This window comes from Ovis aries, chromosome 3 (genome assembly GCF_016772045.2).
Source record: "Ovis aries strain OAR_USU_Benz2616 breed Rambouillet chromosome 3, ARS-UI_Ramb_v3.0, whole genome shotgun sequence".
Lineage (NCBI taxonomy): Eukaryota > Metazoa > Chordata > Mammalia > Artiodactyla > Bovidae > Ovis > Ovis aries.
The window spans coordinates 102,362,367-102,381,200 of NC_056056.1; the positions used below are offsets into that span (position 1 = coordinate 102,362,367).

Below are 18,834 nucleotides of genomic sequence, written 5' to 3' on the forward strand. Positions count from 1 at the left end.
GAAGCCAAGCCCATCCTGAGCCTTCTGCCCCTGACTTGCCTCATGGGAGACAGGGACACCCCCGCCAGTCCGTTGTCCCTTTCCCCAGAGAAGGCTGAGCTGTTGGCAACATCCAGGCAGCTGAGAGCATCTTTAGAAGATTCTAAAGAGTCCAAGGGCAGGTGGGTGTAAACTGCCAGCAGAACACTCAGCAGTCGTTTTTCCCCAAGTTCATTAAACTCACTGCTTTCTTTAGTTACCATCAAATACACTGGTTATGCTTTATTACTTCAATTATAAACAAGTCAATCAGAACTTTCTTTGGAAGTGCTGATGCTGAAGCTGAAGCTCCGATACTTTGGTCACCTGATATGAGAACCAGCTCACTGGAAGAGACCCTGATGCTGGGAAAGATTGAAGGCAGGAGGAGAAGGAGGGAACAGAAGGTGAGATGGTTAGCTAGCATCACCAACTCAACATGCATTTGAGCAAACTCTTGGAGATAGTGAAGGACAGAGGAGCCTGGCGTGCTGCAATCCACAGGGTCGTAGAGTCAAACATGACCAACACCAACAAGGACCAGAACTTTGTATATATGGATGCGTTGCGGAAAATAGAAGAGGAATCTAGGACTTCTTCAGTACCGTCTTCAGAAGTCGCCCCTGCTGCCTGCTGCTCCGCAGTTTTCATAATACAGAGTCACACTTGTCATCCAGAGCCTTCTGTCAGCCCTCTAGACGTTGCCTGGAAACCGCCGACAGTGCGCTTAGCAGTCTTTAGACTTTGCAGGAACTCAGGTGCAGTTGCAAGGCTGGGCGGCAGGAGTCTGTTATTTTGAAGTGGCAGCTGCAGGTCATCAGAGAAGACGTCACCAGGAGGTGGCTTTGTGGAGGGGCGGGCGTGGCCTGTGCACCTGCCAGGTGTGGTCACCAGCTGGGAGTGCTGCAGCTCTGACTGCCACAGCAAGCCCTGGGGCAGGTGCCTGCCTGAAAGGAGGAGCCTTGGGAAGGTCCCAGGAAAGAAGTTCACCAAACACATCCAGGCCCTGCGGCAACAAGCTTGAAGAGGGAATAAGGAGAAAGCCAGAGCAAGGGAACAAACGGCTGTGGGGCGGGGGCCTTAGACATTCCCCCAGGGCCTGAACCCTCGCTCCGATGGGGCGATTAGTGCCCTTTGCCCGACTCTGTCGGGAGCACAGGGAGGCAGAGCCCGGGCTTGTCGATTTCCACCCTCAGCAGTTGGGGAGGGAGGCGGCGGCAGCTCCAGCCCCACCCTGGCCGTCCACGTGGATGGAGGAAAGGAGGAAGTGGTTGTGTGTCTGAGTTCCCAGGGCCCTGTGCTGCACACCTGCCTGGAGGCCCCGCGGGGCTGCAGGAGTTGGGAGAAGCCTCCGTGTGCTCGGGGCCCGAGGTGCTGCTCTGGAAGCAGGAGCAAGGCTCTTGATCAGCACCCAGGGGTGACCCGAGGGCCCCTTTGGGGAAGGGGAGGCCTTCTGTCCTTCCGGAGAATGAAAGTGCCGAAGGCCCCCTCCATGTTCATGAAGATGGCTGCCTTTTACCAGTGCATCAAGCCTGAGCCCAGGTGCGCCCCTGAGAGCCGAGAGGTGGTGGGGTAGACGGAGGGGCTGAGAGGGAGGGGGGCCGGAGCTCGCACCCCAGCCCCTGGGGCCTGAGGGCACGTTCAGTATCTGTGGTCATTGATGACCCCCTTCCTTACAGACGTCACTATATATATATAATATATCTCCTTCAATTGTGTGAGTTCTGAACAAACTAATGATTTTCTTTATTTTCTTTGTGACACATGTATATATTGAAACCGAGGGGAGCAGGGTGCTAAGGTGAAGGGGATGGGGAGTAAAAGGAAGAGAGAAGGGGAGGGGAAGGGGCTGGAAGACAGAGTGTTTTCCTCTGGACATCCTCTGGACATCGCATGCCTGTATAAGGGGTCCACATGGCACAGTCTGTGTCCTTTTGGTGGAGAGAAGGCAGCGAAGGGCAACATAAAAGATCACTAGAATTGTTCCTGGAACTAACGATCAGCACCAAAGGGCTTGTTTTTTTCTTTTCTTTTTTAATTTTTTTAAAATGAAGTATAGTTGGCATACCATATTCTGTAAGTTACAGGTGTACAGTGTGGCGGTTCACAATGTTAAAGTTTATACTCCGCTTATAGTCATTATAAAATGCTGGGTATGTTGCCTGTGCTGCACGGCCTACCCGTGGAGCGCACTTTGTGCCCAGTCGTGTGTGCCTCTTAATGCCCTCGCCGTCCGTCGCGTCCACTCCCCTTGCCCCGCTGGTGGCCACTCGTTCGTCCTGTGCGAGTCTGCTGTCTGTTGTGTTGTTTAGATTCTCCGTGTGAGGGAGGCCATACAGTGCTTGTCTTTCTCTTCACATAGCGCCGAAGGGCTTGGCATTAGCTGGCAGGCTTGCGGAGAGTGGTGGCCTGCCCAGGTTCTTCAGGAGCAGAGGCCAGTGGACCTGCAAAGCCACCTCGCCCTGCTGCAGGTGAACTCATCCTTTGAAAATGTTTGGCCTTTGCTTCCACCATGATAGTACGAAGGGAAGCAGAGCTCCAATGTGGTGGAAATGCCTTTGCAAGTATAAGTGAACAGCTTGCATGTCTCATAACCAAATGGAAAATTCCAGTATGGCAACCTCTATCCAACCAAGTGATGGTCGTGTCTGCACATCACCTGGGCTGCGTGGTCTTGGGAAACAAATATTCCCACTTCGTCAGCATACAGCTGGAGGTGTGAGGGATGCTGGGAGACCTGGCAGACCATCCACTCCCCGCCAAGCCTCACTTGCTTCTTTTGCTACACAGGGACAGGGACCCAACAACCAAAGGCTTCCTTGTGAACACATATCTTTGTACTGTTGCAAAGCCCTATGCAGGAAAGTCACCATCACTGTTATTGTTTCATTAAAATCTTTTTTTTTTACTTATAATTATTCAACCTCAGTGTCTGATGCTGCCTGTTTTGAATGGGCCAGAATAGAGCGGTGGTGTGATGTCTCTTCATTAATAGACTTTGGAGCATGACTTCCTAATTAAAAAAGAAAAACAAACAAATCAAAACTTCAGCTCTGCGTCTGCTGTGCTACAGAACTGCCAATCACATATGGAACATCCTAGATAAATTTAGCCTTAAGAACTTTCTTCATGTCCTTATTTTTGGTAGACATGCAGAAAAGAGGGGAATTTACTACCTAAAAAAATTCAAGTTGAAAACAGACCAGCCCTCATAAAGCTTCCCTGCGCCCCAGGGTTTGGGTCCATTCATCCCATTTGGGTAGTGATTAGCACAATTCACAGCTCACTCAGAGACTGAAAGTTTCCACGTTAGATCACATCTTGGCAAGACACCCCAGCGTTAGAATGTTTTCCCAGGAATTGTACAAATGCAGTTTCTGAGGTTGCAAAGTTCAGTGCTCTCCTCTTTTATTTTTTTATTTTCGGCCGTGCCGGTTTTTCGTTGCTGCAAGGGCTTTTTCTCCAAGTTGCGGCTAGAGGGGGCTGCTCTCTCACTGCGGAGCATGGGCTCTGTGGCATGCAGCTTTCCCTAGTCTCAACTCCTGGGCTCTGGAGCACAGACAGTAGTTGTGGTTCACAGGCTTAGTTGCTCCACAGCTTGTGGGATCTTTCCAGATCAGGGATCAAATGAGCGTCTCTGGCATTGGCACGCAGATTCTATACCACTGAGTCACCAGGGGAGCCCCTTACCTATTTTTGAAATTATGGTCTGTAAACAATGGCACCCCGCTCCAGTACTCTTGCCTGGAAAATCCCATGGACAGAGGAGCCTGGTAGGCTGCAGTCTTTGGGGTGGTGAAGGTCGGACACGACTGAGCGACTTCACTTTCACTTTTCACTTTCATGCACTGGAGAAGGAAATGGCAACCCACTCCAGTGTTCTTGCCTGGAGAATCCCGGGGGCAGGGGAGCCTGGTGGGCTGCCGTCTCTGGGGTCGCACAGAGTCGGACACGACTGAAGCAACTTAGCAGCAGCAGCAAACATATCGCATAGATTTGTTTTAGTCTATTAACATACAAACGCCTAAAGTAGCGTTTTAAAAATCTCATTTGAAAATATTCATTTATAAGCAAGTGAAAGCAGGTAACTCAAGTGAAAGCTGTCATGTATTGCATGAACTTCATTGAGGAGCATCCATGTAGACACGGGCTGCATACTTGAACGCAGGTTCCTGTGTGTATGTCTGTATACGTCTATAGGAGGGTATGCATTCCCAGCTAAGTAACTTACCAGTGTACTTCTTCATAAGTATTGCAAAATCAACTGTTACATAAGTTTCAAATCAATGGTATAGTTTGAGACACTACATATATGCTTATAAACTATGCTGTTTGTCTGGCAAAGAAACAGGCTAACCACTTGTGGTCCACTGCTTCATTCTCTCTGGAACCTCTCACTGTCCCTGTCAGCCCCCTGGCTGAAGGGAACCCCAAGGACAGGAACCAGGCATCTGAAGCAAGGTCCTCCTTGCATCCATGTTCCTTGACTCTCAAAGGCTCTGCATGGTTCTAGGGCAGGTGATGTCTAGGGAGCCAGGGACAAAATCAGACTGAAGAAATGTGACATCATTTAGCTAAGTCATGGACTTTTTTAAAAAATCAATTGATTTCTGGCTGTGCTGAGTCCTCGTTGCTGGGTGTGGGCTCTAGGGCTCGTGAGCTCAGTAGTTGCGGTGCATGGGATGAGTTGCTCTGAGGCGTGCGGAATCCTCCCAGAACAGGGATTGAACCCGTGTCCCTTGCACTGGCAAGTGAATTCTTAACCAGTGGACCAATGGGAAGTCCTAAGTCATGAGCTTCGAAAGACGTCTGTCTTGGAGACGTGAGTGTCGCCTGGTCTTGGGAACTGTGACTGGGTAGTGGATGCCGTGTCATTTTTCTCAGAAGGTGAATCCTTTGTCTAACAAGTGTCGTGAGTGCCTCTGACTCATTTGCTCATTCATCCATTCAACAATCTTTTTTGGGGACCTCCTGTGTGGCAGTACCATGCTGGTACGTGTTCCCTATTCTCAAGGAGTTAGTCTTTAAGTTTTACATCTTTAGCCAGATTGGAGATGACGCGCTTCTCTAGGTCAAGCCGAATTTTAGGTTTTTTAAAGACTGTCAGTTACTGGTCTCTAGGAAACTGACCTCCCTGTAAGTTCCTTTGCTCCCCTCCTGCAGTCCTCTGAGCGCTATGACTCTGTGTTTGAGTTCTCGGTTTTCAGCCCTTTGCTCATCTGATTGCTTTGCTTTCGTTTTTTCAAGCAGTGTTTTAACTGTAGTTGATTTACAGTGCTGTGTTACTTTCTAGGGTATAGCAAAGTGATTCACATATATATTCCTGCAATATATATATGCATACACATACCTACACACTGAGTTGTTGTTCAGTCGTTAAATCGTGTCCAACTCTTTGCAGCCGCATGGACTGCAGCACACCAGGCTTCCCTGTCTTTCACTGTCTCCCGGAGGTTGCTCAGACTCATGCCCGTTGAGTCGGTGATGCCATCCAGCCATCTCATCTCAGTCTTTCCAGGCATCAGAGTCTTTTCCAGTGAGTCAGCTCTTCACCTTAGGTGGCCAAAGTATTGGAGCTTCAGCTTCAGCATCAGCCCTTTCAATGAATATTCAGGGTTGATTTCCTTTAGGATTGACTGGTCGTATTCTATTGTGTGTATACATACATCACATCCTTATGCATTCATCTGTTGATGGTAGGTTGTTTCCATATCTTGGCTATGGTAAATAGTGCTGTCATGAACATGGGGGTGCATATCTTTTTGAATTATAGTTTTCTCGAGATATATGCCCAGGAGTGGGGTTGCTGGATCATATGGAAGCTCTATTTTTAGCTTTTTAAGGAGCCCCCATACTGTTCTCCATAGTGGCTGTACCAATTTACATTCTCATCCACAGTGTAAGAGAGGGTTCCCTATTTGCCACACCCTCTGCCTATTTCAGGGAGAAGGCAATGGCACCCCACTCCAGTACTCTTGCCCGGAAAATCCCATGGACGGAGGAGCCTGGAAGGCTGCAGTCCATGGGGTCGCTGAGGGTCGGACATGACTGAGTGACTTCACTTTCACTTTTCACTTTCATGCATTGGAGAAGGAAATGGCAACCCACTCCAGTGTTCCTGCCTGGAGAATCCCAGGGACGGGGGAGCTTGGTGGGCTGCCGTCTATGGGGTCGCACAGAGTCGGACATGACTGAAGCGACTTAGCAGCAGCAGCAGCTGCTGCCTATTTCAAGCCTTTTTAATGATAGTCATTCTGACTGATATAAGGTGATAATTCCTTGTAGTTTTGATTTACATTTCTCTGATAATTATCGATGCTGATCATCTTTTCCTGTGCCTGTTGGCCGTCTCTGTGTCTTCTTTGGAGACAGGTCTTTTTGGGTCCTCTGCTTGTGTTTTGATTGGGTTGTTTTTTGTTTTTGTTGAGGTGTGTGAGCTATCTGTATGTTTTGGAAATCAAGCGCTTATCAGTTGCATCATTTGCAAATATGTTCTCTCAGCCTGCGAGACTGTCTTTTCATTTTATTTGTGATTCCCTTTGCTGTGCAAAATCTTATCAATTTCATTAGGTCTCGTTTGTTTATCTTCACTCTTGTTTCTGTTGCCTTGGGAGACTGACCTAAGGGAGCATTGCTACAATTTATGTCAGGGAAAGTTTTGCCCGTGTTCTTTTCTAGGAGTATCATGGTGTCAGGTCTTATATTTAGTCTTTGAGCCATTTTGCCCGCCTTTGGGTCTGGTGTGTGGGTGAGCTCTAATTTCAGTGATTTACATACAGTTGTCCAGCCTTCTCAGCACCGTTTGCCGAGGTAACTGTCCCTCATTGCGTATTATTTCCTCCTCTGTCAAAGATTAACTGACCGTAGGTGTGTGGGTTTATTTCTGGGCAATTTCTTTGCTTTCTTTTCTCCGTATGTCAGAGTGGATCTACTTTTTCTCCTCCCGTTGTTCCCAACAAGTGAATGAAGCAGGTTTTATGCACACACCTCGAGGTGAACTCGGAAAGGTCAAATCCTCTGGTTTTGGGCATAAAAGTGTCTATCATGAGGCAGTAAAGCCGGCACAATTTTCGAGCAGAGATTTCTCCCAGGAACTTTACAAGCCTTACACATTCCGTTGCCTCAGTAATGTGAAACTGCTTTTTCTAAAAAAAGGTACAGGCAGATCTTGGTGTGACTCACTAGAGAACAATAGTCAAGTCACAGTTTATTTTCATCTTTTTCCCCCCAAAAAAGGAAAAATTGATTAAATATATAGGGAAGGTGAGCAGGCTTAAATCCATAAAGGGGAACCAGATCACAGAATTGTGCAAACAGAGATGTGATGAAAACTGGCGAATGCGGTGAACAAAAAGGTCCGGGCTTCCTACTGTGCATTGTGGAAGATGCTGGCTCCTCTGATCAGACCCGCCAGCGGGACTGAGGGCTGAGCAGAAGTTGATGAGAAGAAAGGGGAGCATGAGAGCAGGGAAGAGCTTTCAGGCAGAGGGAACAGCATCTGCAAAGGCCCTGGGCTGGAGGGAGATGAAGCCTGCAGGGCAGGGAGAGCAGGGCGGGTGCATTGGTGCCGACTGTGTGTGTGACTGAGATCCAGGTGACCTGCTCGTCTGTCCATGCTTAGATTTACCCGGATAAATACTGGGTAAGGTCATATCCTTCCTCCTTTCATATCAGCTCTGCTGTGGGATTGCTAGAGACACATTGTATCATGTCTTCTTTTCCAAAATGTCTTTACTTCACCTTTTTATTTGGTCATTCTTTTTTCCCAGCAGCTTTATTGCCGTATAACTTTATATAACCATAGAGTTCACCTTTAGGAGTGTGCAGTCACCAGTCTATTTCCAGAGTCGTGCAACTGTGAACAGAATGTGATTTGAGAATGTATTCATCTCCCCCAAAGAAATATTCACCTCCCCTTCTGCTCATTAGCATCTCTTCCCATTCTGCCTCCCTCTCCAGAGCACCCCACTCCCGACCTTGGCAGACACTAACTTACTGTCTCAATGGATTTGCCTATTATGGGTGTTTTCTGAAAATATTTATTTATTTATTTATTTGGCTGTGCTGCGCGTGGGCTTTCTCTAGTTGCAGAGAGCAGGGGCTACTTGCTCGCTGTGGTGCGTGGACTCCTTTTGTGGTGGATTCTCTTATTGCGGAGTGTGGGCTCTAGGGCGGGAGGGCTTCACTGGTTCTGTCACACCAGCTTAGCTGTGTGGCAGCGTGTGGGGTCTTCCCAGACCAGGAATCTGAACCGGCATCCCCTGCATGGCAAGACAGGTTCTTAACCACGGAACCACCAGGGGAGCCTTGTTCTGGATATTTCATATAGGTGAAATCTTTCAGTATGCGGACTTCTGTGTCTGGTTTCCTTTGATGTAGCATGATGTGTTCAAAAGTAACCCATACTGTAGCATGTGTTAATGCTTCATTCCTTTTTATGGCTGGATAATATTCTGTTGTATGTATGTATCATATTTTAAACGTATTCGTCAGTTGTTGAGCTGTTTCCACTTTCTGATTATAAATAATGCTTAACATTGGTGAATACATTTTTGTGTGCATTTCCCCCATTTTTATTGTTGTAGAATACACATAATATAAAATATTGCCATCTTCAGCATTTTTAAACATCCAGGTCAGTGGTATTAAGTACATCCATCTTGTTGTGCAAGCACCACCACCCATCTTCAGAACTCTTTTCATCTTGCAAAACACAGACTCTGTACTCATTAAACTAACCGCCCCCCCTCACCGCTGCCCTGGCGCAATTCACTTCTTCCCCAGCCCCTGGTAGCCACCATTCTGCTCTCTGAATCTGTGATTTTGATTCCCCAACGTAAGTAGCGGAGTCATCCAACATTTGTCTTTTTGCGACTGGTCTATTTCACTTCGCATAACATCCTCCAGGTTCATCCACGTGGCAGCCTATTTTAGAATTTCTTTCCTTTTTGCAGTTGATAAGAAGATACTTGCTTCTGTCATTTTGCTGTTTGTTTTCTCTATGCTTATAGGTTTTTAATCCTTCATTTCCTGTATTACTGTCCCCTTTGAGTTGATCTTTAATATTTATTTTTATTTATTTATTTTTCTGCATCAGGTCTTAGTTGTGGCATTGGGGATCCCTGACCAGGGATCAAACCTGGGCCCGCTGCAGTGAGAATGTGGAATCTTAGCCACTGGACCACCGGGGATGTCCTGAGTTGGGTCTTGTTGTTGTTGTTGTGAAACTTTTAAGTTCCTTTCTCATTTTCTTCTGTGCTACAGCTGTTTTGTGGTTACCACAGGGATTACATCGGAGAAGGCAATGGCACCCCACTCCAGTACTCTTGCCTGGAAAATCCCATGGATGGAGGAGCCTGGTGGGCTGCAGTCCATGGGGTTGCTAAGAGTCGGACACGACTGAAGTGACTTAGCAGCAGCAGCAGGGGTTACACTGAACATCCTAAAGTTATAACACTCTAATTTGCATTTGTTCCAGCTTAACTTCCATGACACACAGAACCTCTGCCCCTTTTCGCTTCTGTTCCTCTTCCTTTCAGTTGTTGATGCCACAGAATAAGATCTTTAAGCATTGTGTGTCTAAAAACATAAATTAATAATTTGAAAAAATACAGTAACCTCTTAAATTAGAAAGAAAACAAAATGTGGAGTTACATACAAAAGTTACAATATTACTAGCTCTTAGACTACTAATTGCTCTTTAAAAAGGTGTAAGTGTCTTAAATTATGTGGAAAACAAAAAGTGGAGTCATGAATCAACCATAAACCAGTGTTGACCCTTGAACATTGAGGGTTGTTGTTAGGAACAGCGGCCCTCCACACAGTCTAAAATCTGAGTGTAGCTTTACAACTGGGCCTTCATATCTGTGGCCTATCCAGGGATTCCACCAGACATGGGTCATATAGTACTACAATATGTATTTGCTGAAAAAAAATCCACATATAAGTGAACCTGGGCAGTTCAAACCCATCTTGTTAAAGGGTCATCTGTACTGGCTTTTATAATTGCCCAGGTATTTCCCTCTACTAAGTTTTTAAGTTGGTTTTTTTAAATTGAAGTATAGTTGATTTACAGTATTATGTTACAAGTGTATAATATAGTGAATCACAAATTTTGAAGTTTACACTTCATTGACTATAAAATAGCAGCTATATTCCCTGTGTTGTACAATGTGTCTTTGTAACTTGTTTCGTGCCTAACAGCTTGTACCTCTTACCTACTTCCATAGTGCCCCTTCCCCCTTCTCCACTGGTAACCACTTGCTTGTTCTATCTGTGAGTCTGCTTCTTTTTTGTTATATTCACTAAATCTTGTGTATTTTAGATTTCACATATAAGTGATGTCATACAGTATTTGTCTTTGATTTATTCTTCCAAGTCCATCCGTGTTGTTGCAAATGACAAAGTTTCATTCTTCTTTATGGCTGAGAAGTATTCTGCTGTGTTTATCTTCTTTATCCCTCTTCTTTATCCATTTTTAAAATACAGTTTCAAGTTACTGTCTAGCTCCCTTTTATTCCAGCCTGCAGGGCTCCCTTGAACATTTCCTGCAGGGCATGTGTAGCGGTAATGGACCCCTTCATCTTTTATTTATCTGGAAATGTCTTCATTTCTTACCATACTTTTCAAGGACAGCTTTGCCACATTTAGGGTTAGTGGTTGACATTTTTTTCCTTTTAGCACTTTGACTATATCCCCTTGCTGCCTTCTACCTTCCAGAATTTCTGATGAGAAATTTGCTGAAAATCTTACTGGGGATTCTGTGTATGTGATGATTTGCTTCTCTCTTGCTGCATTCAAGATTCTTTATCTTTGGCTTTCAACTGTTTAATTACAATGTATCTCAATTCATTGAGCTCCTTAGATGTTGTTATTTGTGTCTTTCATCAGATGCGGGAGGTTTGGGGTCATTATTTTTTCAAATATTCTCTTTACTCCTTTTTCTCTCTCCCACCTCCTTCTGGGACTCCTACAATGGTATTTTGATCCATTTGATGGTGTCCCATAGGTCCCTTGTACTTCCCTTGTATCTCAGACAGTAAAGAATCTGTCTTCTATGTAGGAGACCTGGGTTTGATCCCTGGGTTGGGAAGATCCCCTGGAGAAGGGAATGGCCACCCACTCCAGTATTCTTTCCTGGAGAATTCCATGGACAGAGGAGCCTGGTGGGCTACAGTCCATGGGATTGCAAAGAACCAGGCACTACTGAGTGACTAACACTTTCATTTTCATAGGCTCTGTTCAGTTTACTTCAATGTTTTTCTTTCTATTCCTCAGACTCTAATTATCACGACCTGTCTTCAAGTTTCCTGATTCTTCTACATGCTGAAATCTGTCTTGGAAACCCTCTACTGAATCTTTCATTCCAGTTACTATTTCAGTCGTCTTTTTTTTAGCCCCAGACTTTTTCTTCCTTGTTAGGCTTCCTCTCCTTTTATTAACACTTACATTTTGTCCATACGTTATCTCCTTGAGTTTCTCTACGTCTCTAGTTCCCTGAGCATCTTTAAGATCATTGTTTTTGAGTCTTTGTCTAGTAGATCAGCCACCAGACCTTCTTCAGGGACAGATTCAAAACTGGACATTTGAACCTAGTAATATGGTAACTCTGGAAATCAGTTCTCCTCCTTCATCTGGGCTTGCTAGGCTTTATTTTTTGTGCCAAGGATTGGCCTGAGGTATAATCTTAAGGGCTTCTAAGATCTTTTATAAGCCTGTGAGTTTCCCTGGGCATATGCAGTAACTTTCTCATTTCCCCCATATATACAATAGCTTTTGAATGTCCTAGGAGTCAAAAGGGGAAATCAGAAAACTGAAGTGGGGAAAGGGGACGTGGGGCACCCAGCCCAGCCCTTTAAACATCCTAGAAGTTAGTGCAGCTAGAAGGGGAGGGGCTTGCAGCAGTAGGGGAAGGTGCAACAACAGTGGCAGCCCACCACCTTGCAACTCTGTTCTCGTCAGCACTAGTCACAGCACAGATCTCTAGTATTTGGAGAACTGGGTCCTTTTTGCCCACCATGGTTCCTTCAAGCTGTGTGCAAGCTGCTTCAGATGTGTGGCTGCCCGTCAAGAGAGCTGGGAATGGGAGTGAGTAGATGCTATTGAACTAACAGCTGAAATTGACTGAAATTACCAGCAGTTTACATACCAACCCTCCTCTGGGAGTTGCGAGCCTTAGATGGACTCCGAAATAGCTACACCAAACAGATTCTGCCAGTGTAGTTGTTGTCTAGGTGGGAGAGAGATTCCTGGTGCCTCCTACTCCATGGTATTCCTAGAATCTTTCATAGACATATGTGTTTATTTCTCTAAGGTAAATACCTAGGAATGGAATTGCCAGACTGTATGGTATCTTTATGCTTTATGAGGTTTCTTCCCCAAGGAGCTATTTTCCAAAGTGTCTGTAATGTTTTGCATTTCCGTCAGCAATGAACGAGGGTTTCAATTTCTAAATGCGCTTGCAGACACTTGTTATTGTCTGTCTTTCTATTGAGCCAGTCTAGCGAGTGTCAAGTAGTATCTCACTTTGGTTTCAGCTTGCAGTTCCCTAGTGATGGGTTTCCTTGGTGGCTCAGTGGTAAAGAATTCACCTGGAATGCGGGAGACAGGGAGGATCCCCTGGAGAAGAAGTGACAACCCTTTCCAGTATTCTTATTTGGGAAATCCCATGGACAGAGGAGCCTGGCGGATTAATAGTCCATGGGATTGCGAAGAGCTGGACACGACTTAGCGACTAAACAACCAACAATGGTCAAACATCTTTTCATATGCTTATTGGCTGTCTGTTTTCTTTCTTGTACAAGTATCTGTTTAAATCTTTCATCTACTTTAAAATGGATGTCTTTTATTATTGTTATAAGAATTATTTTTGCATTCTGGATACAAATCACTTACCAGATACACGATTTGCAAAAATTTCTCACAGTATGTGGGCTCCCTTCACACTTTCTTGATAGATGGGTTTGAAACAAAAAAGTTTATAAATTTGGTAAAGTCCAACTTATGTTATCTTCCCTTTTAGTGCTACATCTCAGTAATCATTGCGTAGCCCAAGATATAAATTTATTCCAATGTTTTCTTCTAAGAGTTTTTATAGGTTTAACACTTACATTTAAGTCTGTGATCCACTGTGAGGCAATTTTTATGTGTAGTGTGAGGTGGGACTATAACATGTTTTGGATGTGAATGTCCAGTTGTTCCAGCATTTGTTGAAAAGACTGATTCTTCCCACACTGAATTATCTTGGAACCCATGGTCAAAATCAGTTGGCCATAAATATATTTTATTTCTGAACCCTGAATTCATTTTACCTATATGTCTATCTGTATGCCAGTACCATGCATTCCTTTTTTATTTTTTAGTTGGAGGATAATTGTTTTACAATGTTACAATGTGTTGATTTCTGCTGTGCCATAATGGGAATCGGTCATAAGTATATACATATATATCCCCTCCTTCTTGAGCCTCCCTCCCACCTACGCCTCTAGTTGTCACAGAGCGCCAGGCTGGGCTCCCTGTGTTATATAGCAGCTTCCCACTTTCATTTATTTTTAATCAGAGGATAATTGCTTTACAGCGTTGTGTTGCTTTCTGCTGTACAACAATGTGAATCAGCCATAAGTATACATATGTCCCCTCCCTCTTGAACCCCCATCCCACCTGCCCCCCAGTCCCAACCCTGCCGGTTGTCACAGGGCACAGGGCTGAGCTGCCTGTGTTATACAGCAGCTTCTCTCTTGCTATTTTACGTATGACAGTACCATGCATTCTTGACTGCTGTAGATTTGTGTCAGTTTTGAAACTGAGAAGTATGAATCCTCCATCTTTGTTTTTCACTTTCAAGATTGTTTTGGGTCCTTTGTTTTTCCATATGAATTTTCAGATCAACTTGCCAATTTCTACAAAAAGAAAAACAAAACAAAAATTTCTGGGGAAAAACAATCCACATGGGATTTTGATAAGGATTGCATTGGATCTGTTTTATCAGTTTGGAAAGTATTGCCATCTTAAACATGTTTTTTCATCTGTGAACACTGGATAACGTTCTGTTTATTTGTGTCTTCTTTAATTTCTTTTAGCAATGTTCTGTAGTTTCCAGAGTATTCTGCCTCCTTGGTTAAATTTGTTCCTGAGTAGTTTATTCTTTTGTATGCTATTGTCAGTGGAATTTGTTTTTTTAGACTTCATTTTTGGGTTGTTTACTCCTGGTGAGAGAGCAATGGATGTGACAGGCATCGAAGCTCACAGCTTTGAACGTAAGGGCAGTGGTAGGCAGATACCTTACAAACAAGTTGTTGTTGACGGTTGTGGTGAGCATTGTAAAGACAGGTACAGGGGCTGAGAAAGAATATCAAACAGAGGTAAGCATAGCCTGGAGGGTGGTGTGGAATGAGTGGGTCTGTAAGGGTGAACACGGAGGCTTTTTTGTACATAATTATGGGCTCAGGGTCATGTACTCAGGATACAGATGTTTTTCTTTGCATTGTGTAAAGAAGTATAATGCATGGGTCTCTTTAAAATATCATAGTTAAAACCTGTTCTCATTCTTCACGTGCATAAATTTCTGTAGAATTTTTTAGTATGAGCTGCAGCTAATGATAGAATTCTGCCAAAAACTGGGGAGAAGCCTGTGGTGAGTTAGAGTTCAGAGAGTGGGAGTGGAAGCAGCCCCCACAGGACCTTTCTTTGGATCCAGGACCCCCTTGGATTCTGTAGGCACCCAGTGCACACTATGAGTGCTGTGTGGAGGGGGCTGGAGGCCAAGCACCTTCTGGAGTTAATGAGAACCCCTGAAGAGGCCCCCTCAGGCCCAGATTTGAAGAACAAGTTTTTCTGTTCTTGGACTTGCGCTGTCAGAGCAACAGAGTGGGAGGGGGGAGGGCAAAAGCTGGTTGAAGGAGTGTTGGGACCTCTTGATCTGAACCTTGAGTTCCAGCAAGAAGCAGGAGGGATCCTGGGAGATACGGTATTTAACACATTGCTTTTCTATATAAAAGGGCTTCCCTGGTGGCTGAGATGGTAAAGAATCAGTCTGCAATGCAGGCGATCTGGGTTCAATCCCTGGGTCAGGAAGATCCCCTGGAAGAGGGCATGGCAACCCACTCCAGTATTCTTGCCTGGAGAATCCCCATGGACAGAGGAGCCTGGTGGGCTACAGTCCATGAGGTCCCAAAGAGTCGGACACGACTGAGCGACTAACATTTTCTAATTAAGGTTCTCCTGGCTTTTTCTTGAACTTTACTCAGGTCGGGGAACGTGTATTCAGCAGTACAGGTTATTAGGCTCAACAGAGAAGACATTCCCTTTATAATAGCTGCAGAGTGTTTGTGCCTGAAGCATCCAAGTGGAGGGGCCGGTTCTCCATCCTTGCACCCCAAAGTCTCAAGGGGTGGACATGCCTCCGTGGCCTGGAATATAGTTTTTCTGTTACTTGGCAGCAGTTTTATTGGTGGTCCATCGAGCTATGGGGGCATTGGGAAGATCAGGGCTCATTTAGAAGCCCAGGTGTTTTCATCTTTGATACTAGTGGCTCTGAAGTGACCTGTTTGCCCAAGGAGACTGTGCCTTCACGGGACAGAATGGACCATCCCCAGGGTATACCTGTTGTGTGTATTCTTGTCTGCAGTTGTGCAGAGGGGTGAGCCTGTGGTGGGAAACGAGATGTAGAAACCAACAGTTCTTCTCAGCGGGTGCTTGTATATGATGTGTTCTCAGTCCCATTCAGTTAAAGTGTTACTGCCTGTGTTTTGTAGATGAGGAAACTGAGGCTCGGCGCTCATCAGTGCTAGGGTGCAGCTTCAGCTCCAGGCCTGCCTCACTTTCAAGTCTTTCCCTTTTCTTCTGCACCATATTGACTGGTTCAGTCATTCTTGAAGGAAATCAACCCTGAATATTCATTGGAAGGACTGATGTTGAAGCGCCAATCCTTTGGACACTTGATGTGAACAGCCGACTTATTGAACAAGTCCCTGATGCTGAGAAAGATTGAGGGCAGGAGGAGAAGGGGGTGACAGAGGATAAGCTGGCTGGACAGCATCTCACCACCAATGCAATGGACATGAACTTGGGCAAACACTGGGAAATGGTGAGGGACAGGGAGGCCTGGCGTACTGCAGTCCATGGGGTCAGACACGACCCGGTGATTGAACACCAACAAGCACACCATATTGCATTCTTATTCATAAGAAGATGAACGAGCAGGTTTTCAGACCTCCCACGTGCGGTGAGCCTGGCTTGCCATCCCTTCATCTGTGGGGTGACTTTTGCCTCTGAGTGTGAGTCTGTGAGCAGCTTTGCATCTGGTGCTGCCCTCTGCATCTGGGTCCAACAGGATGTGCCTCTAGCGAGAAGAGCCCCGGGCTCTCCTCTAGGGTCCCCCGCCCTCCTTCCAACCTGCTCCTGAGCCCCCTGCCCTGGCACAAGGCTTTATCACAGCCACGTCACTCAACCCAGGGAGCAGTACGTCAGAGCTCCTAGGTCTGTTCCACACTCAGTGGGGTGGACGCCCTCCTGCACACCCACCTCAGAGGCTATGCGCACACTCACGAATGCCTTCACATTCTCAGCCCTTCCCAGAAAGGAGCCTTTTATAAAATGTGTGGATTTTGTGGCAAGTTTTCCATTTGAATTTTCAAAGTTTATAAATTTATAGCAGTAAAACTGTTGGGTACTGATTTCCCTGGCGGTGCAGTGGTTAAGACTTCACCTTCCAATGCAGGGGGTAAGGTTTGATCCCTGGTTGGGAAGCTAAGATCCCACGTACCCCCTGGCCAGAGAACCAAAGCGCAAAACAGAAGCAGCACTCTAACAAATTCAATAAAGACTTTAAAAAAATATTGTGCAACAGCAACAACAAATGTGCCGAGGTGGACATTTTGAAGGTAATCGCATGGTTTCTCAAAGGCGTTAGTTGATAAATTATGGCAGCCTCAACCCCCGCTCTCTGGACTAAGATGCCCCGCCTGACCCAGTGGATGGTCTCATGGGGCTCTTTCAGCCTGATCCTAGACAGGGGTTACTCGGCAGGCGGAGCCATCTCCATGGGAGACCAGTGTCCTTTGGGTTTCCCAGCTCCCCTTAAACTTCTCTGGGGACAGCTCAGGATGCTCCTCTCCACTGGGTCAACATCGGTCTCACACAGCCCTGCAGCCCCAGGCTTCAGAAGTGCCTTCCCGTGCTGGGGATGCAGGCAACATGCATATACAAGCTAGCGTCTCTGCTTCACTATTTTGGACCAGTTAATACATTTTTGTTGTTCTTGTTCAGTCCCTAAGTTGTTGTCTGACTCTTTGTGACTGCAGGGACTGCAGCATGCCAGGCTCCTCTGTCCTCCACTGTGACCACAGAGTTTGCTCAAATTCATGTCCATTGAGTCAGTGATGCCATCCAACCATTTTGTCCTCTGCCACCCTCTTCTCCTCCTGCCTTCAATCTTTCCCAGCATCAGGGTCTTTTCCAGTGAGTCAGTTCTTCGCATCAGGTGGCAAAAGTATTGGAGCTTCAACATCAGTCCTTCCAATGAATATTCAGAAGTGATTTCCTTTAGGATTGACTGGTGTGATCTCCTTGCAGTCCAAGGGACTCACAAGAGTCTCCTCCAACACCACAGTTCAAAGGCATCAATTCCTTGTTGCACCACCAAGGAAATCCCTACCCAATAGTTTTGCTGCTGTAAATTTATAAACTTTGAGAATGGAAGCTTGCCACAAAATCCGCACATTTTATAAAACACTCCTTTCTGGGCAAGGCTTGGTGCCCTTTATGAACCATCTCTCACATCCAAACGACTCCTGGAAAAACCATAGCTTTGACTATACGGACCTTTGTCAGCAAAGTGATGTCTCTGCTGTTAATAAACTTACCTGCTACCTAATACAGGATCTCAATTTCAAAATGAGAATACTTAGAGTTCTTGGGGATTAAATGAGATAGTTCAGTTGATAAGTCATTGCCGTTGTTAACTACAAATTCAGACAATAGAAAGCTCGAGCACTTGTACTTTCTAGCTCACTGGCAACCATGGAAGATGGTACCCAAGGTAGTAGTTGGCACTTAACCAATCCTCACCATTTTTATTCTCCTTGCTCCTTGTATTTTTCTGCTTTTCCTTCTTTACTGCATCTTCCTTCAAATACTCTGGTAGCTGCCCCTTCCCCTATAGTAACTTTAAGCAGCAGGAGTCTATGGGATCAAGGATTCTGATGGAGTTTGCATTCAGTCTGTAGATTGCTTTGGGTAGTATGGACATCATAACAATAATAAGTCTTCCGTTCTATGAACATGGGATGTCTTTGCACTTATTGACATTATTTTCAGTCTTTTGGCAACATTTTTTAGTTTTCAGGGTATAAGTCTTTTGTCTCTTTGCTTAAATTTATCCCTAAGTGCTTTATTCTTTTTGATACTGTTGTAAATGAAATTACTTTTTGAATTTCCTTTTTGGATTGTTCATTGTTATTTTATAGAAACAACTGATTTTTTGGTGTTCATTTTGTGCTCTGCAGCTTTGCTGAATTCATTTATTTGTTCTAATAGTTTTTTGTTGTAGGGTGTGGATCTTTAGGATATAAGATCATTTCATCTATGAACAGATATAATTTAATTTTTTCCTTTTCAACTTATATGCCTTTTATTTATTTTTCTTGTCTGTGTGCTCCAGCTAGAACTTTAGTACTGTGTTGAGTAGATATGGTGAGAGTGTCTTGTTCCTGATGTTAGAGGAAAAATTCAGTTTTTCACTGTTGAGTATGATGTTAGCTGTGGCCTTTTCATATATGGCCTTATTACATCGAGGTAGTTTTCCTTTATTTCTAGTTT

At 45.1% G+C, this 18,834-nt stretch overlaps 1 protein-coding gene across 10 annotated transcripts in view; it reads left to right on the forward strand.

The window, feature by feature from the left end:
- CRACDL (CRACD like) overlaps nucleotides 1–18,834 on the forward strand; it is a 138,120-nt gene that overhangs the window by 67,553 nt on the left and 51,733 nt on the right. For 5 of the 10 annotated variants that reach the window (XM_042246434.1, XM_027965913.2, XM_042246435.1 and 2 more), the window contains exon 1: nucleotides 1,222–1,560. The exons of the other annotated variants lie outside the window; for them this stretch is intronic. In XM_042246434.1, coding sequence (XP_042102368.1) covers nucleotides 1,487–1,560 — 74 coding nt within the window. In that variant the 5' untranslated portion in view covers nucleotides 1,222–1,486. Of the gene's footprint in view, nucleotides 1–1,221; nucleotides 1,561–18,834 lie in introns of those variants that run through there. 10 annotated transcript variants of the gene reach the window in all.